A 26,983-nucleotide genomic window follows, 5' to 3' on the forward strand; every position below is an offset into this window, starting at 1 on the left:
TTTTTATTATAATTGTTATCATGTCTGCTGCTTATTCATCTCTTGCTGTGCTTCGCTAAGGTTTCTCTTCTTGTGTGCATGTGACTGGACGGGCTGACAGCCAGGTTTATATTTAGCACTGCGCGAGTCCACATCCTTTCATGCCTTAATTGCTGGAGTAGCAGGAAACCATTTGTGAGTTACAACAAACGATGCAGAATTTTTTAATTTACTATCAACTCATGATTTATTTATTTTTTCCCCATCTGGAATATTAAGGGAACCCAATTGATGATCAGTGGACATGTTTTTTCAACTTTCGTGTTTTGCTGCAGGTACGGAGATTTTGGCAGTTTTTGTTAAAACCCGGTGAGGAACAAAGGGGTTATGTGCCCTATGAGCTTATTCCATGAATGAACTTGTACATCATAGTCAGAATTTACTCTTAAAGATCCACTTCTAGAAAACAAATAACACACATCTCGTTTCTAGGTTCCAAGCCAGAATTTTGGGGATAAAGATCCCCTTCTGAACTCCCATGTACAGGAGTACCTCTTTAACAGATGCAGCAATTGCTTTGATTTCTCGTTCTGTGCCAGTGAAGCCTTGCTGTCTCCATTGTGTAGCTGAATGATTTGCTGAAGTGACCTGGACAGGCTTTTTGGAGGAAACCAGTTGATGAATTTGAGACCAAACCCTCCCTAACTTCAAGATGAGACACAAACCTTCAGAGCCTGCAATGAGGTTATCATGCATCTGGATCATCAATACTTTTTTGTATTCTTCCTCCTTAGCTTCTTGGTATTCATTGTTGAAGCCTTCATTTTAACAATTTGGTCACTATCTAAAAATCTATAGAACAGTGCTCATATTCTTGTCTTAGATTTAACAATACTCAGCTGTAGAATAGCCCTGGCTGCAGTACCTGTTGTCACTGTTACGTGTTTCCCACCCTTGGGTGACAGTAACGGATTTAGCTATAAAATTTTACGACAGTGTTAGCTTCAGTTTGAATAAAACAAAACAATATGTGCCTTGAGGCTTGCAGGTTCCTTTGTATTCCAGTTCTTTAAAAATTGATAATTCAGATAATGGTGATGACAACTCTCTGGTTTTGGGTTGAATTCTGGCTTTTTTTTTTTTTTTTGCCAGCTGTCTCAATAAATGCACCCCCATTACCCATTAGTCAGTTGGGGGGGTTTAAGTTCGCTACAATTGGCAGAGTTAATTTAACTCATTGGATTTGGGCCAAGTTGTGGATAATGGTATTATTTATGTTGACAGTTTTGTATTCCCCTCTGGATTGTATCTATTAAAGAAAAGGTAAATGTTTAGTTAGCAAAAAAAAAAATGACACTGTAAATTCAAAAAAGATCAAGAACAGATTTAAGAGCCAATTAATTATTTTTTCTGCTCTCCAGACTTGACTCATTCAGCGTTCGTGACCTGTATTGCACTTGAACCTTGGTTTATAACTTCATTTATTGGTGAGGAATATCAGTTAGAAAATAGCAATATTCCTTCCTCTCCCATTTCATTTTAGTCCTTCTGTGATAAAATGAATTCTGGTGTCTCATTCAGCACCGTGGCACAGGGTAAAGCTGGCGAATGGCTGTTGTGAAATGCAATACTGGAGTACTTCAGGGTTTCCTTCCCAGAGATTTAAACCCTGAGCTGTTGGATTCTGACTGAATTCAGTTCTTGGAAGGGGATTTTGTGGCTTGGATCTTCGTTTTTTTACAGTAAAAGAGGTGATGGGCCTGTTTCCTCTGCTGTACTCTCTGAATATTATTTTATATTTTGCTGAGCCTTGGAAATTGAAATAGTCAGAACAGCTTCCTATGAACAAATACCCTATTCTGAAATAAGTTTCGCTATCTAGAGTTTAAAAAAAAGTTGCTTTAAAGACATTTTTTGGCTCTCCATGAGATTTGTTCCCCAGTGCTTTCATATCTTTGCTGAGTTTTAAGGTATGTTATGCTTTATAGTGATGGCATTGGAAGTGATTCTGGAAAAAGGTTATTAAATAACAGTGGTTATTTAATTCTTTCTGCTGTAGTTCTGGTTTGTGTTTGTTTCTTTTCCCCTCCTTGTGTCCAAGGCTTAAACTAAGCCTTGGCCCCTGCGAGCGGAGCCAAGCTGGTGCGGGTAGAGCTCTGATCCTGCTGGGGCAGACTGTGCTTCAGCCATGAGCCAATGCTTCTTTGTGCTTAAGGGCTGGTTTTGGTGCTCCACAGCTTTGTCCTTGAGCCTTGTCCTGCAGGGACTGTGTGACGAGGTCCTGAGCAACCTGATTGAGTGGTCCCTGCTCTGAGCAGGCTGGGCCTGGATCCTACTCTGGGCTGGAGACACGAGTCCTGGCCCAGGCAGGGAGGGTGTTGGGACTGGAGCGTCCCGCCCTGGACCCGAAGTGGGGTTGACATGCGCTTCATTATCGGAACTTCTGTCACACTGCTCATATCCTGTCTGGAATATTGTGTCCAGTTCTGGGCCCCTCAGTTCCAGAAGGACAGGGAACTGCTGGAGAGAGTCCAGCGCAGGGCAACAAAGATGATGAAGGGAGTGGAGCTTGGAGGAGACTGAGGGGTGACCTTATTAATGTTTACAAATATATAAAGGGTGAGTGTCACAAGGATGGAGCCAGGCTCTTGTTGGTGACAGCCAATGATAGGACAAGAGGTAATGGGTTCAAACTGGAACACAAGAGGTTCTACTTAAATTTGAGAGGAAACTTCTTCTCAGTGAGGGTGACAGACACTGGAACAGGCTGCCCAGGGGACTTGTGGAGTCTCCTTCCCTGGAGGCATTCAAAACCCACCTGGACACCTGCCTGTGTAACCTCATCTGGGTGTTCCTGCTCCGGCAGGGGAATTGGACTGGATGATCTTTCAAAGTCCCTTCCAATCCCTGATATTCTGTGATACTGTGATCCCTGTCTCATGAATATGTGTGATCCCAGATTTTTTTTTCCCTCCACATTAATTTTTATCTCAATAACAAGGGAAGCTGTATGTCAGCCACTCTTCCAGCTGAGTTTAGCAAGATGCTCTTTTGGAAAAGAAAGCCATTATGGATGTGACAGGAGGATGCTGTGACCTACATGAGTTCCCTGTGGCTGGACAAGACCAGTCTGGTCTCCAGAGCATGACCCGCCATGCTGTCCTTAGGGACCTCTCGTAACATTTGACTGCCCTAGTGCTGTTGGAGCACCTTGGGTGCCCTACTCCATAGAAGGGGTTTTTAGCAGGAATCCCACACTGCCAAAGCAGTTTAAGTCAATGAGTAAGTAATTTATGCTTATGTTTGAACCCCTGTGGTTTCCTGCTACCTTGTTCTAACTCATCTCTCCTCTGTCCCCAAAGTAGTGTCTCAGCCTCCCTCCCTTTAAATCCATCCCAAGATAGTCCTTGATTTATGCTCCAAAGGGAGGAGGTTTATGTCCTTTTTAGTTCATGTGACTTGAAACCCCCGTTATTTATAAAGGCAAAAGATTATTTTTTTTTCTCCTACCAAATACTTGTCCTCAATTCCTCCTGTTAGTAATGAGTTTCTAAAATCAATTATGCAGTGGTTTTTAGCTTTTTTAAATAGCTTTCTAGCTACACTGAATAGAGTATAATTATGTAGAATGCCATGTATTATAAAACTCAAAGATCAGCTGTAGTTAAATCCACAAGACTGATGTTCTAGAACTTTGTAGTATTTTGTGACAAACCAAATAGTCTTCTGTATTGGTACCCGAAGTTACTTCACTTGGGAGTTATCTAAACTAACTAGATATTGTAATCAGGGCAAGCTATGAAACGATGTCTTCCTCAGGGGTAAATAGTGTTTCCTGGAAGCTTATCTACGCCATTACAGCTTTTTATAATGAAATCCTTGTATATGGAGAACTAGACTTGAAGAACAGATGGCACTTGGGTGGGGATGGTTTCAGTGGCAGTGTCACACTAAGCCAAGGACCCAGACCGGTCCCATTGGAGCAGAAGGCCATGGAGGGCAACACTCTGTGACCCCTTGTGCTCGAGCTCATGGTTTGGGTTTTCATTGTGTCTGTGGTACCAGGAGGGGAGAAAAACTCCATCAGGAGTGTGACATTGCTGGTTTATGTTGTCTGGCCACCCCCAGGGCATCGAGAGCTCTTGGAAACTGTGGCCTCGGTTGATCGCTCTGATTCAAAGTGGCTCTGATTTTCCCCGGTGTGGTACGAATTTTCTCCCTCTGATCTCTGAAAAAAAACTGCCGAAAGGGCAGTGCTGGTGTGTACAGACAGCGCACTCTTTTTCCATGCTTCTGTCAAAGCTTTGCTTAACCTGTCAGGATGGAGGGAGAGCATACATGACAAGTGCCGGAGTTTGTGTTGGGGAAAATGGGTCCCATCCCCAGTCCCATCCTTCCCGAACACAAGCTGAGAATTTGAGTCTGGCTGTCAGGCACCAGCAATGCCTGAGGCTGTGGAAGCTCAGCTCTCACACGGCTCCCCTCTGTTCACCATGGGATGTTCTTTTGTTCTTCCTCCAGCCTGAGATTTGGATCTACGAATTCCTTGACATCTTCTAGGGGAAAAATAAAATATTTCTCTAGGATTTGGCCTGTACTACTTCCAGTTGCATGATGAGTACAGGTGGTGTTTGTAGAGCTCAGGGAGCTCATCTCTTGGGCAGACGGAAGAAGCAACTCTTCAGTAACTGCTGAAGCTTGAAAGTTGTTATAGTTTAACCTTAAATTCATGGAATTATTTTGCAAGTCAGTGTCCTGGTTGACTGAATACTGGTGTAACGGTTTAACCGTTTTTTTATTTTTTCAAAGTTAATTTAAGTGAATATTTTAGTTTTTCCTTTACAATAACTTTAAATATAGGAGGGACTTGGGTGCAGGGAGACTCACCCTAGTCCGCACAGTTTAGCGAGACACTAAGATGATTTATAGCCTGTGTTTTACAGTGTTGTATTTTCATGTACTTGGCTGCCCCAAGTAAAATTTGAATACTTGAGGTAGTGTTGTCGGCTCCTCTCATGTTTTACCATTTTTTACCTTTGCCTATAGCAGTTATTTAATTGAAGATAGGGAAGCAATGTGTCAAAAACTCAGAGTTTGTAATACTGGGAGATATTGGGGCAACTTTTTTTTTTTTCTGCTTTAAAAATCTGTCTTATGCTCAAAATTCACATTTTAAAAAAATAAAAAAGACGGAGAAAGTGTAACACGTAAGTGTTGCTGCTGTGGTCTGTGCATCACCTCTGTCAGACTGGGTTGGCTCCTTACCGAGCACGGTCGGGCTCAGGAGGGACGTGATGTCCTGCTCCTTCCAGACCTGTAATGGTTTGAGGCCAGGATACCTGAAACACGCACCAAATGACCAGATGTGACCTGCTGTTGCTGAAATCAGTGACCTCTTTTCTTCTCATACTAGCTGTTAAAAGACACCCTCTGTCAGAACATAAGTGGTAGGGGGTTTTTGCAGATGTCCCTGGAGGAAAGAAGGTTGTCTGCTGCATGCTTGAAGGACCTCTAACAACAAATAAGAAAACACAATTCTGTCTGAATGTCCTGCTTTTTTCTAATTTCAGTGTGTTTTTCTAGTTTTCAGAAATTAAAATAACTATTGGGCTGCTTCTAATATGTGCTGTTACTTTGCATAATCACTTATACTAGTTTAATCTTCTAATACCGTTCTAAGAATTTTTGGCTTTTAATATCATGTTATCTTTTGTAAAAATAATAAAAATGTAGATGTGAAGCATTTTTCTTTGGATTTTAAAGCTGTTACATAACATAACTGCTTTTTTTTTTTTTTGCGTGATAGCAATTTGGTAAAAATTTTATAATATAACAAACTGAATTTGCGATGAACCAGCTAACTTTCTCATTTCATTTTGACTTCTCTAGAGAAGTTGGAGGTTGCACCACCATCTCCAGGACAACTGAGACATGGTAAAAGAAGAATGTTTGTTGAATGTGGTTGAGTCCTTGTGCGGTCTGTCTGTGAGTTGCTTCGTCTTTCTTCTGCAAGTGCTGCTGTGTCCCCATCTCTGTCCTGTGGAGGAACAGAAAACCACAATGAGCGCCAACAGCCATCCTGCTTTTTTTGTATTTCATACACCTCAGCTGGAGGACGTGCACCGTTTAGATAGAGAGAGTAGGACAGAAAGGCGAACGAGAGCACGCTGTTCAAAGCCAGCAGCAAACCTTGTATTTCTGAGCCAAGTGGTGTCGATGCTGCAGCACCTCGTGGGGGTTTTTGGTGTTTAAGCTTGAAAATATTGGCTTGCTTCCTGTCACTTATATTTTAAATGAACCAAGAAGTGGGATAAAATTGCAGAGAAATTGCAAATAGATTTAGTATTCTTTATAATACCGTTGTTATTCAGATTCTGATTTAGTTTCCAAGTCAGTGTATTTTTGTGGTTTTATGTTCTTTCAGTGAGCAAATTAATTTAGTTGACCATTTTGCACATTGTATGTATCTGCACTTTTTTTTTGCCATAAACCCTATGGGTTTCAAAATTCTGTCAGTTGTGCTAAGAATACGAGCTCCAGAGTTTGGTGCACACATCTTGAAAATACTGGGCATATCTTTCTGCTTTTTTGTTATGTTTTTGGGGGGTTTTGTCCTGTGGTGGTTTAAAAAAATATAATAATAATTTGGAAAATTTCATACATTCTGTGCTTAATCTGTTAACAAAGGCAAAGAAGGGATGTGTGTTCTTCCAAAGTAGTTACAGAAGTCCAAACATGTTCTAGTGCCTGAGCATGAAAGACCTTTTGTGTGACTTTGGTTTTTATACGATCATGGATTCATGCTGTCTGTGAGAAGTAAATCCAAAAGGGACTCATACTAGTGTGTTGTGGGTGGGTTTTGTGTCCATGTGTGGGGCTTTTTGTGTGTGTTTTTGTTTGTTTGCTTTGGGGTTTTTGGGAGTGTTTTTGGAGGGGGGGTTGACATGGCTGTGAGGTTCATGCCCTTTTTTTCTTTCTTCGCTATTCCTGTCTTTGCATCTCTGTTAGTTTATTAAATGCAGGAATTATTGTACCCATCTGGAGTGGAGAAAAAAAACCCACACAACTAAATAGCTGAATGCTTTTTAAATGTTAAAAAAGTGAAAAGGTGAAACTTTCTAAGCTCTGTTTTTAGTCAAGTAGTCCATCCTCTGTGCTGCATTTAGTTTATGATGCTCGCACCTTAAGACTCAGCTGGAGGCAATTCCCTGCAAATTCCATCTCCATCAGTAGCTTACAAACCAAAACCTGAAAGAGAAAATGGAACAGGGCAATAGAAAATCTTTTCACGTAGGATTTACTTGGAGTTTCAGGAACAAAAAGAATAAAATGCATGAAACAAAAGTTGAAAGTTGATTTCTTTATGTATGGGAGGGCAGCTTCAAGTCTAACTTATCCTTATCATAGTGCCCAAACAAAATCAGGAGACAGAGGTAATTAATGCTGTATGACACACTAGGGAAAAGCACCTCAGCGATGGCAGATTTAGCTGAAGGAGTTTTGATAAGAATTGCCCAGCTCCAGGCAATGCTTCTAAAGTGTGAATTTTTAGGAAGATGTGAAGAAGATGGAGCTCTTGCACAGGAATAGAGGGACTTGCAGAGAAAAGGGCTTTATTTTGAGAAAGAGAAGAACGCAGGGGATCTGCTGAGACAGTTTGACATTCTTCACTGATACTGGAACAATGGTTGGAAGGGCTGTAAATAGTATAAAAGTTTATGTAGTTTAAAATGTTTCTCTTAGGCACTGGTAGACATAAGTGGCTTCCATCCAAATTGTACAGGTATTTGCAAAAAGTTGGTTTAACTGGTTCATCACAGGCCATTAGTAGCATGTGTAGCAAAGGGTTTTACCAAAAATTAAAAGGTAGTAGTAGGAAAAGGATTTTGTTTATGTTGTCTTTGTTTCTCTTAAAGGCAATATCAGACTCACATTTCAGTTGTTTGTGTGAACTGTCTTATAAATACTTATTCTCTCTTTGTTGCTTATTTCTTTTAGTGTTCTTCCACAATGCACTACCTTTTGTAGGGTTTGGATTTTTGGATAATGCAATTATGATTGCTGCGGTAAGTTAATTATTAAATTCTCTCATCAATTCAGCATGATTCATATTGTTCAAGGAGTCAATGGGTAAATGAGAGCTTTGGGAAGACTCTGCCTCTGTATCAACTCACTAATTTCTATTTTTGTTTTTCTTTTTCGAAGAAAGTGCCCACACTCTATTGAGCCTTTGCAGAATGCAAAGGGGTGTTGTAACTGATTTTACTGAATTGAGAAGGGACTTCATTTTTTTTTTCTTCTCCTGACCTGTGCTGCCAGACACATTTATGATCCTGTATGTAGTCAATACATTTTTTTTTTGTACATACTGATGATAATGTGATCATCACGTGTTGATGAATAGGTCTTCTGGGTTTTTACTGATGTGTTGCTTTCTGCCGAGTGATGCAGGCGATGTCAGTGCTGATGCTGATTTGCACTGCTGCAGACTGACATGTCTGAGTAACACTTCTTTCCTGTTCATTTGGAAGATGAAATGGGCTAGTGGAACAGGGAGATGGATAAAGGCCAAAGATACTGTTCCTTGGGTGGGATTATCATTGGCAGCGTGATCTTAATGGTGGGATAATTCAGGTGGAAACAGACTGCAGGACCCACTGGGTCTTGCTCCTGCTCAGGGCCTTCTCAAGGTCTCTGGTCAGACCTCCTCAAACCAACATCAGCTCTAAGGTCACACCAGGTTGTTAATGATTTTATCCTGTTGTTCTTTAAAAGCTTTATGGGCAGAAACTCGAAAACCTGTTCCAGTTCTTGACAGTCCTCGCAGTATAAAACATCTTCTTACAACTGGAATGTGTCTTATTTTGATTCACGCCCGTTGTCTCTCTCCCTCGGGGCACACGCTGCTGTTTCGTTGTGCGGTTCAGCGGGGTTTTGTTTCTTCAACTGAAAAAATAAGGAGCCACGATACTGCATTTTATTAGTTTGCTCAGTATTTGTAGAAATTTGCATTGAGAGCTGTGCTTTAAGCTAAGAATTACAGTGGGGAAAATGGTATGTAGAGAGAAGGACTACAGTTCTGTCCATTAGATGGCCGCGATGAAACAGTAGAAAATATTTAAAGAATATCAGAAGTAGGCTCTCGTCCTAGGGAGAAATGCACATGCCAGGAGGGCAGGAGCTCTGCAAATCTAGTAGAAGTAATGACCATTTATCATTTCAATTTTAACATAAACAATTGTAAAAAAAACATAAGGAATACTTTTGCCAGTTGAATCAATATACTCTGTTTTAACTCCAAATCCTTCAAATAATGAAAAACCTGTTCTTTTTCAGGGAACGCAAATAGAATTGTCAATTGGAGTTGTCCTAGGAATTTCAACTATGGCAGGCAAGTAATAAAAATGTAATATGTATAGAATAATATGGCACATGCTTACATTTTAGGCTGACCATGGGCCACAGGGCTGGAAGTGGTTCTTCCTTGGTCTTGCAGCTGCCTTTCCTCATAGAGAAACAACCGAAACAACCTGTGTTTGAACTCAGGACATGATCCATTTACAGAAACAGAATTTCAGTTCAAAGAGCTGTTGAAATGCTTATTATCAGTTTTAATCTAAAAGTTGAACCCTGAGTCACTTAGAAAAGTGTATTTGCTTTTGTGTAATGGAACTGCTCTACATGCCCTAGGGTCTGATACCTACGTATGTATATATATGTGTGTGTAAGTTGCTGTTTGCTTGCGGTGTTCAGATCAGATCAGTGCTGGGGTCCTGTTGCTGTCCCAGCCGGTGGTTTTGGTGGCATTTCTGCCTCCCGGTGATACCACAGCCCAGCAGCCGCCCCCCTCCTGCACTGGCCCAAACTGATAAGCTCAGCTTTGGTGCCTCTGCAGTGTCAGAGGGGGAGAATAAACTGCTCGTGGATCTGCCAGCTGCAGGTGCAGCACTTCTCAAAAGCACACAGATAGCTTAACTAAAAATTTATATAGCAGAACAAATGAATAATTTGGAAATTTGCAGCCCTCCATTGTGATGCAAGACAGAAACAAGCTTATCTCAATCAGATCTGCAGTGTTTTAAGTGTATTCTTTCCAAAGTGACGCAGTTCATGCATATTTTTGAATTTTTTTTTATCCAAGCTACATACGTGAGTAACAGCTCCTTCCATTTCCAGTGGTGCTGCCCCCGCAGGCACTGGAGGCCTCGCGTGATGTCCCGTGTTAGCTGTGGGAAACCACGCGTGGCCTTTTTAACTCCAATCTGAAAAGCTGTTACCTCGATTTCCAGGTGTCAGTGTTGTCTTTTTCTATTTGTGAAGGTTTCTTTATCTAAGTTGAGAAAAATAATTGCACTTCCTATTACTGTTAGGCTGCTGCTATTACTACAAGCTCTCATGAGGTCAGAGGACAAGGTCCAAAATAAAATATACTTCTAATCCTTTATGTAGTATATACTGGTAAGAGTGAGGGTCACCAGTGAGGAGAGAAGGGAGCTGGTTGTTTTTGTTTGTAGTCGAAATAATACTTTGCCACCTTCTTTTCCCTCCAGCTGCTGCTTTGGGAAACCTTGTTTCAGATTTAGCTGGACTGGGGTATGTCTGAATTTGTTTTAAGAATGTATTTTTTCTTTTTCCTCTCTTGCGAACACTATTGGTATTACCAAACTAAAACATATAAACTGCTGAAATGGTTTTATTTTTTTACCTACCTCTTGAATTTTACTTCAGTAAGCTACATGGCTGTAGAAATGTACTCTGCCCTTGCTAAGAAACAGTTGGGATATTAGGTGGTTCTTATCGAGGTTAAAACTGCAGTGCCACAGTTTTGAAAGCCTCCTGTTATTACACTATTATATATTCCAAGTGGTAAAATTGCATTTAGCCCCTTCATTGTATTATATAGGTATTACTTGCTTCTAAGGAATTATGAGAATTTTTGTCACAAAAAAGTACATTTGTTAAAAGTATGTGAGCTGTGTATTTTCATGGACGTTTCAAGGAGAGACTGAGCAGAACATCATCTAAACGCTGGGCTCTAAAGTCACTGCGTTGGAGCTCAAGGTGTGTTAAATGTCTTTGTATAGGAGGTGAAAACCTGTGTTCAGATAAAGAAACTCAGTTTAGCTCTTAATTCCAATACCTTTTTGAGGAAAACCATGTAACAGTGACTGTAACTGTCCCCAGGCTGTGGGAACTGGGAGGGTTTGTTGCAGGAAGATTCATTGTGTTTGTTCCTTTGTACAGTCCCAGGTGCCTGAACCGTCCCTGGGAGGACTCGCTGTGTTCCCAGAGCGAGGCTGCTGAATTAGGGGTCTTGCTGCTGAACCAGTACAGATACCGCTGTGAACAGCTTGGAAAAACATAGTTTCAGTGATATAAAATACTGTTGTGATAGAATACAGCTCCTTAGGTATTGTTATGCCTAGATCTGAAGACATTTCCTTCTCCTCAGATATAAAAATTATTATATATCAGAAATCTTTCCAGATCTAGGCATACCTATCCATTGCTAAGAAGCAAGAAATACATCTGACATAAACAGATGCAGCTGACTTGAAAAAAGGAAATTTCTGAGTAATTGCTATAAGTAAAGGTGTCTCCTGTGTCTCCTGTGCCTCTGTTTTCCTACTTTCCCTCCTCCTTTTTTTTCTGTGACAATAACCAAGTTTATTACTAACTAGTGTGTGAGTGTGGAACATTTCCTTTACTAAACACTATTTACAAGCTGTGCTAAAATACAGTAACATTCACGCCATCAGTGTGTTACTGCATCACATTTTTTCTGGAAATATTACATATTAAATCAGTGAGAAAATTAGTTACTTTACATTGCAAAATATGGCCAGAAGTCTGAACACTTTCCTGTATTTACCTCTCAGTGGCTTTATGACTCTACTGAAGGCAAAGATTTTAAGTTAAGTACTTCAAATATTTCAAAATCCTTACTAGAAGGTGATGTCAGATCCAAAATCATTTGTTCTTCTTTTCTTCCAGCCTTGCAGGTTATGTAGAAGCTTTAGCTTCACGACTGGGTCTGTCAATCCCTGACCTGACACCCAAACAGGCCGATATGTGGCAAACGCGTCTCAGTGCACACTTGGTGAGTATCCTGTGGGCAGGTGCTGTTTGCATGGAGCTTTTTTGTTTAATGTGCCACAAATCCTTTTTGTCACTTTTGCCATTAAATACATAATGTCCACTGATAGTTTGCACATTTTGCTGAAAGGTTTGGTTGTGAGCAGATGTAAGGGAGCATCACAAGACTGGATTATTATGGGCTTGGGTGTGATTTTATCTGCAACAAGCCGTGAGTCACTAGTAACACAGACCATCTCCGCAGTGCAGATACCTGGGCTGAGCTCTGACCACTGTGACAACACCATTTATTTGAAAGTTATAACCCCTTAGTAGTTTACTCCTATAGATTTCATTGTGAAATGCTTGTTACTCATATACCTGTGGTAGTATATATTAGTTTCTAATATTCTATAATTAGCTAGGATATGGGATTAGCTTTCTCATGGGTAAACTTTAAACATTTGGGTAATATTCACTGCCTGGGTTTACAGTTACAGAACACTTATCTTGCAGATTAATTTTCAGGATGATGACTTAATTAACATTTCAACATTTGAAGCAGTCCCACTTCAGCAGTGAGAGCGTTAGTTCAATTTGATTAAAGAAACAGATTATAAGAAACTGAGTAAAGGAACAGATATTTCTCTTAGTTTGCCAGAATGAACCCTCATGGGGTTGCATGTTTAAAGGAAGAGGAATAACACTTACTGAGGAAAAGCTAGGAGAAAAATAAGTCTGCTTTTAGCGGTGGTAGATGAAAGCATTGAGCCGGGAAGAACTGGTGTGTGGTCAGTGAGCTGTTCCCTAGTCTGCCCAACACCCGAGTTTGCTGGGAGGGAGCTGAGTCTGTGGCAAAGCCCCTCATTGCACTGCCGTTCATTACTGCGCTTTCTGAGCGTCTTAACCTGCATGCTGGCGTTTTGCGCTTTTTTCCTGCTGTCTCAGGTTTCTCAACACTATGCACCTACTGCTGGCAATGTGGTTTGGATTTTGCCTTTTATTTCTTTCCTTTCTTGTTGACTTTTACATCTAGGTCAACTGTGAAATCTCTTGCAGTGCTTTCTTTTTTTCTCTTGTGCCTTTGCAAACCATCATGTTTGTAAGGAATTCTTCATTCCTAACTTAGATAATTTGCGTTAGATACAAGCAGATACATTTATAATTGCATCTGAAATGTGTTGTAGTTTTTTTGTGTGTTTTTTTCCCTTCCCTGTATCCCTGGCCATCCTGCTAACCCTGTGAATCTCTGTCTCATCCCTTTCTACCTGTGCAGCTCTTCGTGGGTCATTCCCCTCCTTGTTCAGAATTGTCTTCTATCACAGCCCACACTGTCTCTAACTGCATCATATCTGTGTCTCAGATTGTGTTTCTAGTCTGCATGCTAAGAAAAATGTGGCTCCCAACCAAAAGCTAGAGCAAAGAGTCTGTTTTCCTGGTTGTGTTGATACTACACAGCAAATGAGTAACAACTGATCAGTGAGAAACTTCATTTTTTCCCCCTTTCTCTAGGGCAAAGCTATTGGAGTGACCATTGGCTGCATTTTAGGAATGTTTCCTTTGTTGTTCATTGGCGATGAGGAAGAAAAACTGGAAGAAAAAAATTAACCTTTTTACAAGACATATACAAATGTAAACTACTGTACCTCAATTATTCAATTACGCTGTCAATATTTAGGAATTAACAGACAGTAAAAAATGTATAGACTTGGGAACAAAACCTTCAGCATGTCGTTTTATGGAAACACTAATTTATTGTGGCTTTGTTGTGTTCAGTAATTCTTTTTATAAGATATCATCTAACTTTTTATTTAATTGTAAATTTTTGAAGTGTTTTCACTTATGGCAACTGATGTTTACCACTCTCCCCTTTGACCTTATTCTTGAATAGGTTATTACTTTAATAATCCGCCGTGGATGACAGCATCACTCGAGTTGCATATTGGTTGCTTAACAGTTGTAACTGCATGACAAATCTCACTGCTGTTCATCAGGTCCTTCAGTGCAGATTATTCAGGAGGTCAGTGATGAGTGGTGTAAAGTCCCTCACTTTGCAAGGTGACTGGTTGCCCCCCCAGCCATCATTTTGCACGACCTTTAGATATTTCAGTGACCTACGACAGTCTAGTTTGCACTTTTTTTGCAGTTCTGACTGTTTCTGAATTGTCTTCTGAGATGATCATTTTAGTGCTTTGACAAGGTAAGTGTTTCCAGTGCAGGCTCCCTACCAAGTCCATTTTTAAGTGGTGTTTTAACACCTTCTGTACTTTCATATTTGTGCCTCTTTTTTTTTTCCTCCTTTGTAAACAGTATTTTGAGAATTAAGTTGAGAGATCCTTAAAGTTGTCATCCTGTGTTTTGAGTGTGGTATTAAAGAATTCAGACCAACTGTTTCAAAACCACAACCAACTTTTTCTGTTGTTCTGCTTAAAATAAGGCGTGGATAGTTGATTGGGTGGCTGAGGCTGGGGAACACTTCAGGGTGTGAATGGTTGCTGGCATTGTAAGTTTGCAATGGGTGGTTCAATCGAAACAATGAAGTGTGCCATCAGTCTGGATTAGAGGACCTGATTTGCAGATTATAACTTTGTATTTTACGATTAAGCCTTTGCTATTTTTTTTTAATCTTTACTGTGAGACAATTAGTAAAAAAACCCCAAACAACAAAAAGGAGACGCAAGGCCTTTTTACTTCTTTTTGCCTTTTATTTTTGCAGTCTTACTTGGTGCATTATGGATCTGACAGTTCAGTCACATGTAACTGTGCTTTTTTATATGGTTATGAAGAAATTGATTACAACTATCAAATAATCTTAATATTTCAGGATCTGACTTGCCAGCAGCATAATACTAAACTGATAACTGTTGCTTAAAAGAGAGACTTTCTTATCTGTTTGGATACCATTTGGAAAAGGCACTAAATAGAGGGGCACAGCCAGGGCACTTTGGAAGTTTTAGTGCTGGAATTGTTAGCAGTTCTGAAGTCCCGGGTGGCTTTTATTTGCTATAGGAAAACCTTATTGTAACATGTATGTTTTACAGAGCTCATTGCTTATGTCTCGATCATAAATCTGATTTCTGTGTGTTCATTTCTAGAAGCTCTTTAACAGCAGTACTGAACTTTGACATCAAGCTTTAATGAAGGTGACAGTGTTGTATCTGGGTTTGGAAAAACAGACTGTGAAACCTTGCATTGAGTACTTGTAGTAGCCTTTACTGTACTCTGTAAATGAAACCATGAGAATCTGGACCAAACTGTAAAACTGAAAGAAATCCCAGCCGGACAAGAGTAGAACTGTAATGCAGATGAGTTTTGGATTGCATTTGCAAAGCTGGAAGCTTCATTAGAAGAAAAAACAAAACAAACCACACACAACAAAAAAACCCTTCAACTACAAAAAAAGAAAAATAGAACCACAAAAACCACTATTTCTAGAAAATGATGCACTCTTTCCCCAACAGATTGCTGCTGGTTTTCTTTTTTAATCATCCACTCATTTGTCTTGCCTTAAACTCTAACTTCACTGCCTCTGTATGTACTTTTATTTCTGTTATGTTTCTATACAGAGCTCTAAGTATTTCCCATGTGTTCATTTTTTTTAAACTGATGCACACATTAAAACAATTTTGTGTAGCTTTTTTTTGTAGCTGTTTTTGCAGTAGTTCCAACACTGTTTCCCATTACGACACTGGCATCTTCATTGGAATCTTCCAGTAGAGGCCACAACTCTCTGCTTTGCCATTGTACCAACTGGAACGCCGTTTTCATCACGTTTTTAGGGCTCATGAGAACAGTCAGGAGGCTCTGTCAGCTCTCATAGTTAATGTTCATCTTTTAATGGCAAATAGGAGAGACCCTGTACTATCGTTAAATAGCTTGTGCATGTAAACTGAGTACGTTTTGTTGCTGTATGTCAAACTTGTAACTGCAAACAGTGCTTTTATCAAAAAATTAATGAACTAAAATATCTTCAAAGAAATTAATCATGTGTCGTCTTGTTAAACTGTTTAGCTGACCAGAAGAATGTGGAGGGCAAGTGACACATGGTAAGAAATCTTGGGTGTTTCAGGCTGTTGTCTGGTATTGTAATGAAGACGGTGAGTTCTGGGGTTTCAGTATCTGATAAACGTGAAGAAATAAGTTGTGATTTGAGAGGAATGGTGGCTCTGCTGGAAGCTGAAAGTGGGGTCACTTGCTTTATCTCCAGGATGCGATTGCTGCTTCGTGTGCAGTGGAAATGCTGTGCCTGGGCTGCACCCGTCTCCTCACGAGGAGAGTGGGGTTTGGTTTAGTTTTGTTTTGTTTTCCTGGGTTATACAGCGGAAGTTAATCCCTGATGCTCTGATCACACTTTTAAATACTTAAATTGGAAGACAGGGCACTAACAAAACACTCCACTTTGTTTTCTGTTGACTTCTCTCTGCTCAATAAAAGGAAAAGCAAACACTGACGGGCTTATTCAGAGACTTCAGTATTGCTTTTTTTTTTTTTAATTCTATCAGTTTGTCCTATGTTAACAGGAATTTTTCACATTAAAGGGCTGGTAGACCTGAAATTGTGTTTATTTTAAAATGCTGTCTTTTATTGTAACTTTAAATGTATTTTTGACTGTACGTTATCTCTAGGGACAAAGAACATACATCTGATAAGATGGTTACCCAAATCTTCTCGCCAATATTTTCTCATTCATGTACTTTTACATAAATTATTTGAATTCGACAACATATTTTGTATTGTCTTTAATTAAATTGTTGAACTTTATGTAAACGTTTGTACTACAGCAAAGCTGTTCTGTGTTTCTTTACTAGACCAGGTGCTGGAGGGGAAATGTTAATAATATCCTGTGGGTATTCAACCTCAGTTAACAAAACAGGAATTTATTATTTAAGTTATAAGCAGGTGGTTCTTTGTCGGTGTCGTAGGAGATACCTCAGCGTAGTGGTACTTCTGTCTCTCGATGCTTGAAAGAGTGATTTAAACAATTAAAATGCTTGCATGGTAAATGAGCGGTGTTTGCAATTAATATTAGTAAGAAGTCCACTTGCAGTTGAACTTCTGGAATTAACTGAGTTTTTGTATGCAAACTAAGCCTTTTTGAACTTTTGAGCTCTTCATTTCGTTCCACTCCTTGGTCAGTCCCTTTTGTGGATGTCTGAGCATAAAGAAATGCTGTGAGTAAAACCTCTGTACTGGGAGGATGGTCTCACCTCATTTTGGCAACCTGTACGGGTTGTTGTTTTGTTCTTGTCTGACTGCATTCTGTATTAGAACTCTTCAGTAGTGTTCAGAGAGTATTGCACTGCTGGCCAACACATTTCCCTCTTCCCTGTTTTATATGGTGTAGTGACAAGCTGACAGAGCAACAGTATATAAACTGAAGACCTTAATAAACTATTGAGGAATTATCATCCTGCCCTGAGAGTCTCATGCCTCTGGAATTATTTATCTTAACCTAAAATATTAAGAAAATAGCAAGAGCTACTCCAGGTTGCATTTAAAACTCTCATGACACAAATTCAAGCTTCTGTTTTAAACTCTTTATTTAATGTTTGTTAAGGCTTTTACACTTGTCTCATTGTTCAGGACAGGACTATTGGCATCCAGAGTGTTGCATCAAAATAGTATTGGGGCGGGAATGATGGAGAGTTTTGGACTTGGGATTTAAAAACAGCCGAGATAAATGCAAAACAGATTTGACCCAGCTGTGTGACCCAACATGGTTTGGATGCATTTAGTCATGAGCCGTATAGGTGACTGTGGCAATCAGTTACAACAGCTTTCGTAGAATCATAGAACAGTTTGGGTTGGAAGGGACCCTCAGGGCTCATCTAGTCCAGCCCCCTGCAATGAGCAGGGACATCTTCAACTCCCATCAGGTTTGATTTGGTTTTTTTTCCCCAAGTGAAACATAGGTCAACCAGCTCCAGCCTGTTCCCAATGCCAGGTGTTGAGGTTTGATTGCAGGGTGACAATCAAACCCTGGCAGATGTATTGTTAACCCCCTCTCCCCCCACTTCCCCCTTCAGCCCCTCCCTCTCCCCCTTCCCACTCAGGACAGGTGATCGGGAGGGAAAGAAGGACAGAGAGAAGAGAGTTGGAAAAATTAAAAATGTTTTACTAATGCTACTAATCAGAACAGAGAAAATAATACAAAATATACAAAACCAATCTTGAAAGTCTCAGCAACTGCAGAGCCGGCACCCGAGTCCTGGACTGGAGCCTGCAGCCAGCCGGAACTGGATTCAGTCTGTCGCTAGGCCTCAGTTTGAAGGGATGACTTGCAAGGTCCTCTCCTAATGTCGGCCATAGGGAAAAGGGACGAAATCCTCGTGATCTCCCACATTATCCGAAGTATCACGTGAATGGGATGGAATACTTAGCCAGTTTCTGATCACCTGTTTCTCGTTGCACCTCTCATGAGATGTCCATCCATTCTTATCAGTGACCTGGCATTCCATTGCTATGTCTACCAAAACATGTATCTGTTTTTTCACGAAAATGCAGCTAATAAGAAGGCTTTAGCTGACAGGTAAATTCACTAAAAGAGAGACTTGTTTTTAACACAACCAGGACACCATGTCTTTGAAAGCTGCGTGGAGAACAGAAATTGCTATTGAGACTCTTGCTGTGCTGCAGCAGTGATACCCCTGACGCTTTTCCCATCCCGTAATCTTGATACTTAGTATGTTATGGGAAATAAGAGTTGTTAACAAGACTGGGCTTTGAACCTGAAGACCATTCATCTGGAAATGTGGATCACCCTGTTGTGAATAGCAGTGCTTAGGATCTGAAGGAACTTCTTGAGATCTGTTTGTGGCCCAGGGTCAGGGTGGTTCTGCCTGCTAATGTCAAATTGAGTTGAAAGTTGGTGTGGATTTGGTGAGTATCTGTTGTCCTCAAGAAGTGAGAGCACTGTTTGTGTTCAAAATGAGATTTTAATATCTAAGGTGGTGGTGTAATTTCTCCATGTGGCACCTCTCTTACACTGAGAGTTAAGGAACAACGTGTTACCTGATTTAATGGTTGAGGAGAAAGGCATTAGACACTGAGCTCTTTCCATAACTACCAGGCAGATCCAAGGTGTTTCATAGTTGCAGGGAAGCTGGGCCTCACCACCTTAATGTGACTTAACAGGGAGAGAGCGTTTCTGTGTATGTGTGCAGAGACTAAACTGCTGTGAAACGGAAATTATTTGAGATTTTAAACCTAATGCCTTTTGTGTCCATTTTGCATTCTGTTCTTGATACTGTACTTATCAGACTGTCTTATTTGTGTATCTTTAAACGTGATAAAGGGCGTTATACTTCTGCCTAGAGGGTTTAAGCCCTTCAAAACCTCTAAGTATTGACTTTACTTATCAGTAAATAGATTATTTTGCAGTGGATTATGAAGTGTACTGAATGGGGCCCATTCAGTGGTTAGAAACCACGTATCCAGGGAGTAGGTTTGGCCACGTTGGACCTACAGCTGCCATTCCTGTTGGGAAGAGGTTGCCATGAGCAGGATGGTAGTGCAGTAACACAGAGTCTGTTCTGGTCTCCACACAGCACCCCTGCTTGGATTTTTGCCCTGTGGTGATGCTATCTGTTTTTGCTGAGAATGGCTTATTTCTTACTTCCAGGTAGGAACAAGGAGGAAAGGGAGGAGAATGAGGTTCTGACGGATCATTTTCGCTACATGGGAAAGAGAAATAACTGTGATTTGCATTCGTGCTACCTCCTTGCTGTTCTCTGTGCCTCAGAGTGCTTTTAGCGTGCTGGGGGGTTGGAAGAAAGAGCTGATGAGGCTTCATTCCCCCAGCGTGGTTTTTCTGTACATCTCAGCTGTTGAGCGCCAGTAATCCCTACATAGAAGTGACTGTCAAAGGAAAAATGAGAGTAAAATACCCCTCTTTTGAGCACAGGAGTCCTTGAATAGGAAGAGGAGAATGATTACAGGTGATTTACCTTTGCAGTACAACTGCCTGGCTGCCAAAGACCATATCAAAAGCCAGTTAATCGTAAAAGGAAAACAGCCCCTTTTTGTGAAGGTTCAGATAAGCTTTGATGCAGGTCTGCAAGTGACTTTTTATCTGCGTGGCCTTTCCTGATGAGTTACTTGCCCCATTTTGTGTATGAACACTGAGGGTGGTGTTTTCCTTCCACCCACTTTCCCCTGTGGGACCCCCAAAACCTGTAAGGGCTGGCAGGGCTGGGAGAGCGGCTGCAACCGGAACTGTTGTGTGTGGGGAAACATCCCACGAAGAGGTGGTGCTGTGAGAGGCAGCCCCATCTTCATTTGTAGTCCTCAGTGGCCTTGTAAAGGCAGGTGTGACAGTTCCTTTGGAAAAAGACGTTATTTTGTGGGACTGTGTTAGTTTACACCAAGAGTTGTTATACTGGCAAGCTGAGGAACAGTGCAGTTCCTCATGCAGATACTACAAAAAGAAGAGGCTACCTACACTGGAAACCTTATATCTCTACAGTAGATGAATGGCTTGGCTGTATGTTTTATCAGATTACAAAGTCCTAGGAAAGGCAAAATGCAGTTGCAGGTGGTGTTTCTATGGCTTGTGAATGGTTTGGCTACTTGTGAGCTTCCTCATTTGCAGATACCATGCAGGCTTCAAGGCTCAGTTTTCATATATGTTCATGGGATTCCTTGAATGGGATTTCTCTGCCTAATGTAGACTTCCCACGTTGCAGCTGGGCAACTTCATCTGCATCAATGTACTGGGTTTGTGTGGCAAGATTTTGGTAGCAGGGAAGCTTAACGGGGTGGCTTCTGTGAGAATCTGCTAGAAGCCTCCCCCATGTCCAACAGAGCCATTGCTGACCGGCTCCAGGACAGACCTGCTGCTGTCTGCAACTGGAAGGACAGAGGAGGAATTACCTCTGCTCCACATTCACTTACAAACCATCCCAAGGCCCTGAAGTCTCTTGATTGCCTTTGTGCTATGTGTTGCAGCTTCATTGCCACTCACATGGAAGAGCAATAATGGGTTATTATTTGTTGTCTGTGTTTCACTTTGATTAGGTGTTTGCATTATTAGTATTCTTTATTTATCACAGATTCACAGAATGGTTGGGGTTGGAAGGGACCTCTGGAGATCATCCAGTCCAACCCACCTGCTAAAGCAGGTTCACCAGAGCAGATCACACAGGAATGTGTCCAGGTGGGATTGAATGTCTCCAGAGAAGGAGACTCCACAGCCTCTCTGGGCAGCCTGGTCCAGGCTCTGGCACCTCAAAGTAAAAACATTTCTCCTCATATTCAGATGGAACCTCCTGTGCTTCAGTCTGTGCCTGCTGTCCCTCATCCTACTGTTGTGCACCACTGAAAGGAGTCTGGTCCCATCCTCTTGACATCCACCCTTGAGATATTTATAAACATTGATGAGATCCCTCATCATCTTCTCTTCTCCAGGCTGAACAGACCCAGCTCTGTGTCTCTCCTTGTAAGAAAGATGCTCCAGCCCCCTAATCATCCTATCATTTGTGTATTTCCTTTAAAAGACCTTTCCAACCACAATGGGAGCTACAATGGTAGCTACTTGTTCCCTGCATGGTCACCATAGTGGTTTCATAGATTTTGTTTGCTTCTCGCTCTTTGAACTAAGCTTTCAGTTGCTTTTGCTTCTGGCATTGATCTTGTGTATGCCCTGAATGTTATGGGAGAGACTTTTTCATATAATCCACCACCAAAATAACCTGGCTTGTGTTATTGGTTCATGCAAATCAGGTTAAAAATGTTCTGATGAAAGCCCTTTATAAGTCTCCAAGATACACTATGACTCATGCACAAGTGTGATCTGGTCAAGTCATGGATCTCTGTTTTGGTTGCTGTAGTTTTTTTAGGAATGAGTTAGGAAATAGCCTGACCCAGCTCTGTGAGTGGGTAATTGGGACTCTGAGGCCACACGCAGTCCATAAGCCTGGGCATGGCAGTGCAGGAGACCTGGAGTCCACATTCCACCAGTGCCACCAGGCGCCCTGGGTTTTGCCACATTGACAACTCCCATGAGCTCGGGTGAAGTGGACAGTAATTCCCGTGGTCAGTGGAATTCCTGGTGGGGCAGAACCCACGGCTTGTGCCTGCAGAAGCAGAGACCAGAGGGCAAGTGCGGAGACTCTGAGCCAGGAAGTCTATGGCTGCCAGGATACGTGTCTGAGGAAGAGTCCACTGCAGGACAGCCGGTGTCTTCTGATGTACCAGGGTTTGCATCCTCTGATCTCATCTACATCTGGAACAGCCTCGTACTCAGTGTGCTCTGTGGTTTTTGCATATTTTATCTCACATCCTCATCTAATCTTACTCTAGGTAAGTTTTGCTGGTAACTTCCTTTTGGTGTGTTGGCGTTGGGAGAAGTTGCTCTTATTTCCTCCAGGTTGTAATAAAATGCAGAGGGAAGGATGATGGCACAGAGGGTTAGAGTGAAAGGTGGGAGAGTTTCTGCATTTTCTCAACATGTTGTTTTCCTTTGTTTAGGTGCTGTGGAGATGTGTAAATGTTAGGGGAAAAAAATGAAAGAAAAAAACCAAAACTGTTAATGCTGCTGTCCATGAATGACTGTTCTGGCTACCCCTGACAGTCTCGTGTCTGAGATGTTGCAGGCATGGTCACAGAATCACGGAATCGACTGGATTGGAAAAGACCTCAGAGTCAAGTCCAGCTCTTGGTCCAACTCCAGTCCATTTGCTCGATCATGGCACTAAGTGCCACGTCCAATCTCAGTTTAAAAACCTCCAGGGACGGTGAGTCCAGCACCTCCCTGGGCAGGCCGTTCCATGGTGATACTATAGTTCTTTTGCAAACTCTGGTCTACCACTGCGGTATGTTTTGCTTTCAATAGAGTTTTTATGTTTTCCCTAACCTTAATTTTTTACTGTTCTCCAGTTTACTGCTTTGAATTAGTACTCCACAGTGTGTCATACTAAGTAATTCCTCCCTGTGGCTGGTGTATATACACACTGAAAAATATTCATAGATTGAATAGATATCCTTTCTTTTAACCACTCTTAGTCACTAATGAAACATGCTGCTCTTTTCTGTATATCACATTAATCCTGAATAGTGCTATCCTCTCTGCAAGTAAATAACCTCCATTTTCCTGTGCTCATAAACACAGTATGGAGAAATTTGGGGATTGCCACAAGATAGCTATAACAAATAGGAAAATGTTACAGCTGTTACTTTTCCTTCCTCCTGATGCTGCTGTCTGTGCCATCAAAACTGTCTCAGCCTTCATTACTGCTCAAAGCAAACGTTCTTCATTTTCTCTCACCTCTGAATTTCCAACCCCACTGACTCCTAACACTAAATGGTTGTTCCCGTTTCTTTCCACATGTGCAATTAAGTTTTATTTTGTATTAAAGATGTTTGAATTTTCTCCTAAACTCTTTGAATCCTTCTTATAGTCTCCTGTCACTAGCAGAAGTGTGAGCAGTAATTGAAGGAAAAGTGTATTTATTTTATTAATATTTTTCCTTCTGTCTAAATGCCAGTTATATCAAACTGCCCTTATTTTTGGCATTGCTGACCACCCATGCAAAGAGCAGCATCAATATTTTTTGCTGTTTGTTCTCCACAATCTGTGGTGTTTTTTTTTTTTTTTAGTTATTTTCTAGCATTTTTTTGCATCATTTTCAAGAACTATTGAATGTTTAACCCACAAGATGAAACTCTGTGTTTTTGCTGATCTTAGAAACAGTGAATCAATTTATAAAAACGGGCAGTTTTGTCACTTACTGACGTTGCTGGTGGATGCTACGGCACGTCAGCTTGTCGCTCTGTTTGGAGGGTCGGATTTGTCTCACTTAATTGTGACTATAGACGCCTCTGAGCCGCTTGAGACAGTCAGACGTACATCTCCAGAGGATGCTCGTGTTTCTCTGCTTTCAAAGAGGAAGCGTAACTGGATAAATTATGCCCCAAACTTTAGACTTGTGGATGGAGGTGAAGCAAATCCAGTGTTGGCACCTTGTAGCTTCTGGGCTGCCTGCAGCATCGTGGCTCCTCAGACCTGGGTCCTGTGCTTGTGGGACATTGCATGGTGGGCTCTGGGGGTGGGTTTGAAGGTTTGCTGCCCGGTCACCTGCATCCTGGGTGAAGGTGAGCCAGAAAAGAGCGTTGTACATCTGAGTCACTGCGGTGAGCCAGCCCGGGGAAATGCGTGTTTGCAGATCTGTTGAGTAACTCCAAGGGTTGTCCCACCTGCATCTCCCTGACTCCCGTGGCTCTTGGCTGTGTGATGGTTTTTATACGTGGTTTGTAGTCTCTGGAAGATGAGCAACTCCTGCAGTGTAAGTGAAGAATAATAATGGTGGATGAGACAATGTATTTTAACATGAGTGTGCTGCAAGCTTGGAGCAAACTCAAAGCTGTAATAAAATCTTTCACCTTCAGGACTACTAAATTGAAAATAAGGGCATTATTTCTAGTTGTGGTGCGGGATTGGTGGACTGACATTTCTGTTGGCAAGCAACAAAAATGCTACTGTCCTTCACTGGAAAGAGAGGGAGGCTGTTATGTTCTTGGCCTGAAAGAAATACAGTGCCTCATCTGTGCTGGAGACTTGCCTCAATGTCTTAAATCAAGTGACTTTTGGAAGAGCAACTGAGATTCTTTGCTCAGCTGCTTTTATAGTCTCTAGTTCTCTGTACAGCTGGGGAAACTGGGCCAGAACAGATACTGTTAATGGTGTATCAGGTCTTTTAGGCAGTTTAAAGCAAATTTGGCAAAGCTGTATCCAGAACACACCAGAAAACAGAAAATGCGCTAAGACTTAAGTGACATTGATTGAGTTGATGATGTGGCCTCAGTTCGATGGCTGCTGGTCTGATTCTCCACTGTATGAGATGGGTAGGTTTTATTAGCAATGGGAAATATTCATATAGGGTGCACGGTGGGTGTCTGGGGAAAGGGGGAGGCCCCTTTTCCTGGAGCATAAGCCACAGTTAAGCTTGAGACCAAGAAGCAGCTGCCACAGGATGAGCACGCGTTGTGTGCAGAGGACACATCTACCTGGGACAAGCCTCTGATGAGACCTGTGCTGAGGCCACACCAGTTCATTTCATGAGACTGGCCCTTTAGCTAGTGGTTGGTAGGACCTGTAAGATTCATACATAGATAAGAAGCACCTGATCATAGATATGGTGCATTCCTGCCCTTTACAATGCTGTACGTTTATCATTTGTCACTTCACTTGGTATTTTAACATCAAAGTGTGTATCTAAGTGCTAAGGGTCCAGTCCGTTGAAGCTGGAATCACTCAGGTAAGGGAAGACACTGCAGCATCTCCTTGCAGAAGTGTTCTGGATAAAGGATTTATGGTAGCACCAGCACCAAGTAAGGTGTGAGTGTTCCTTTAACGTAGAAGATGAGGGCTTTTTATGGGCACAGGATCATTCTGACTGAACAATAATAAAGGTTCCTTCTTATGACGTGGAAAAGCTGGCTTTTCTGTCGCAAACACAATAGATACTGGCATGACATGGAGACCACAGTAAGTTTCCATCCCTGTTGTCTCACGTGTGTCCTCTGCCTGTCTGACACCTTCATCTGTCCACTCGCGGCTGTAGACCCCGTGCTGACCTGGTGTTCTGCCTGCAGTCGTGTGGGTCGTGCTGCTGCAGAACCTCGTTCCTTGAGGAGCTGCTGGCAGACAGCATCAGTGATACCAGCCGAGTCTGGCACCAGCACAGATCTGGGTTCACACCAGCAACAGGGAGCTGTGATGCTTTTAGAAATCAGTTTGGCACCGGACACAAAAATAACTGTAATCGCAGCACTGTGCAAAGTCCAGCTCCTCATACTGAACCCTCTGTGCTGTGGATGGGAGGCCTGGAAAATTGCCAGAAACCCACATCTGCCAAAAAATGAAAGAGGAGCGGAGCCAGTGGGGAAGGGGAGGCAGGAGGAAAAGTATCAATGAAAGTCATGGTGGTTGAAATGAGATCTAAGATGCTACGTACATGTGAGGGATGTCTGCTCATGTGGAGCTATGCTTAGAGTGCAATGGATGGATGGGTCAAATGGGGAAGGGTGAGAGAAAACATTATTTAGGTGTTAAAAACTGGGGGGCAAAAGTGATGAGTCAGTAGGGAAATGAAGGAGGACTGACAATTAGCTTATAAGAAATGAAGGAAAGGAAGAAAAGGGAAAGAGAACAGGCTTCAAAATCTTATCAAACGAACCAACTATATTAAAACCTTGTGCGGGCGTGTGGTCCTTTATGGATATTAAGGCGTCGAGAAGGGATGTGCTGTGCCAGTACTCTTTGAGCTCTGATGGTGGGTGTTGCTGTGAAAATCAGAGATGCTTTTGTTGATGAGTTTTAGAGACTGCATTTTGATGCTTTGACTAACCTACTTCAAAAGTTTTGGTTCTGCATGCTTTTCTTCATAGTTTCAGGGTTTTCTTTTCAAATTTTGTATGACTTACTTGGCAGAGAGGTGTAGTTTTCTTCATTTCAAAATGGAAATTGAATAAACTGGGGGAAAAAAAATCTGTACAGCTCAACAGCAGATAGAAGTAAAGAAATTTCCCTTTCAGCTGGCTTCAAACGAAACCATATTCATTAATGTGTATTTCAGGACACATACTTAGTCTTCATCATTAGTCTTATCGTAGATGATGGATTTAATTGAAGAGACAAAAAGGTTAAGTCAGTATATGAATGGCTGTGGGATATTCCTTTCACCGAAGTGAGCATTCATCTTGGTGACATCTCTGTTGGAGCTCCAGCAAATGTACTTCTTCACGGGAGGTTTGGGGAGGAACAGCTACTTGTCTGACTGTTCATAATACAGACCTCACTCTGGTGTTATGGTAGTTCTTCTTAAGCAAAGCAAGAATGTGTGTTGTTTTAGATGAGCATATAAACTGAACCACAATTCAAGGATCATCTTTATTTGAAATTTAAAATAACGTCATTTATCCTGTGATACAG

At 41.5% G+C, this 26,983-nt stretch overlaps 1 protein-coding gene across 3 annotated transcripts in view; it reads left to right on the top strand.

The window, feature by feature from the left end:
• TMEM65 (transmembrane protein 65) overlaps window positions 1-16,839 on the top strand; it is a 34,879-nt gene extending 18,040 nt beyond the window's left edge. For all 3 annotated transcript variants that reach the window (XM_071803805.1, XM_065830873.2, XM_065830874.2), the window contains 6 exons: window positions 5,869-5,913; window positions 7,978-8,045; window positions 9,316-9,370; window positions 10,530-10,572; window positions 11,974-12,079; window positions 13,567-16,839. In XM_071803805.1, the coding sequence (XP_071659906.1) occupies window positions 5,869-5,913; window positions 7,978-8,045; window positions 9,316-9,370; window positions 10,530-10,572; window positions 11,974-12,079; window positions 13,567-13,662 (413 nt within the window). In that variant the 3' untranslated portion in view covers window positions 13,663-16,839. The remainder of the gene's footprint in view (window positions 1-5,868; window positions 5,914-7,977; window positions 8,046-9,315; window positions 9,371-10,529; window positions 10,573-11,973; window positions 12,080-13,566) is intronic.
• The last annotated feature ends 10,144 nt before the right edge of the window (window positions 16,840-26,983 follow it).

This window comes from Patagioenas fasciata, chromosome 2 (genome assembly GCF_037038585.1).
Source record: "Patagioenas fasciata isolate bPatFas1 chromosome 2, bPatFas1.hap1, whole genome shotgun sequence".
Classification (NCBI taxonomy): domain Eukaryota; kingdom Metazoa; phylum Chordata; class Aves; order Columbiformes; family Columbidae; genus Patagioenas; species Patagioenas fasciata.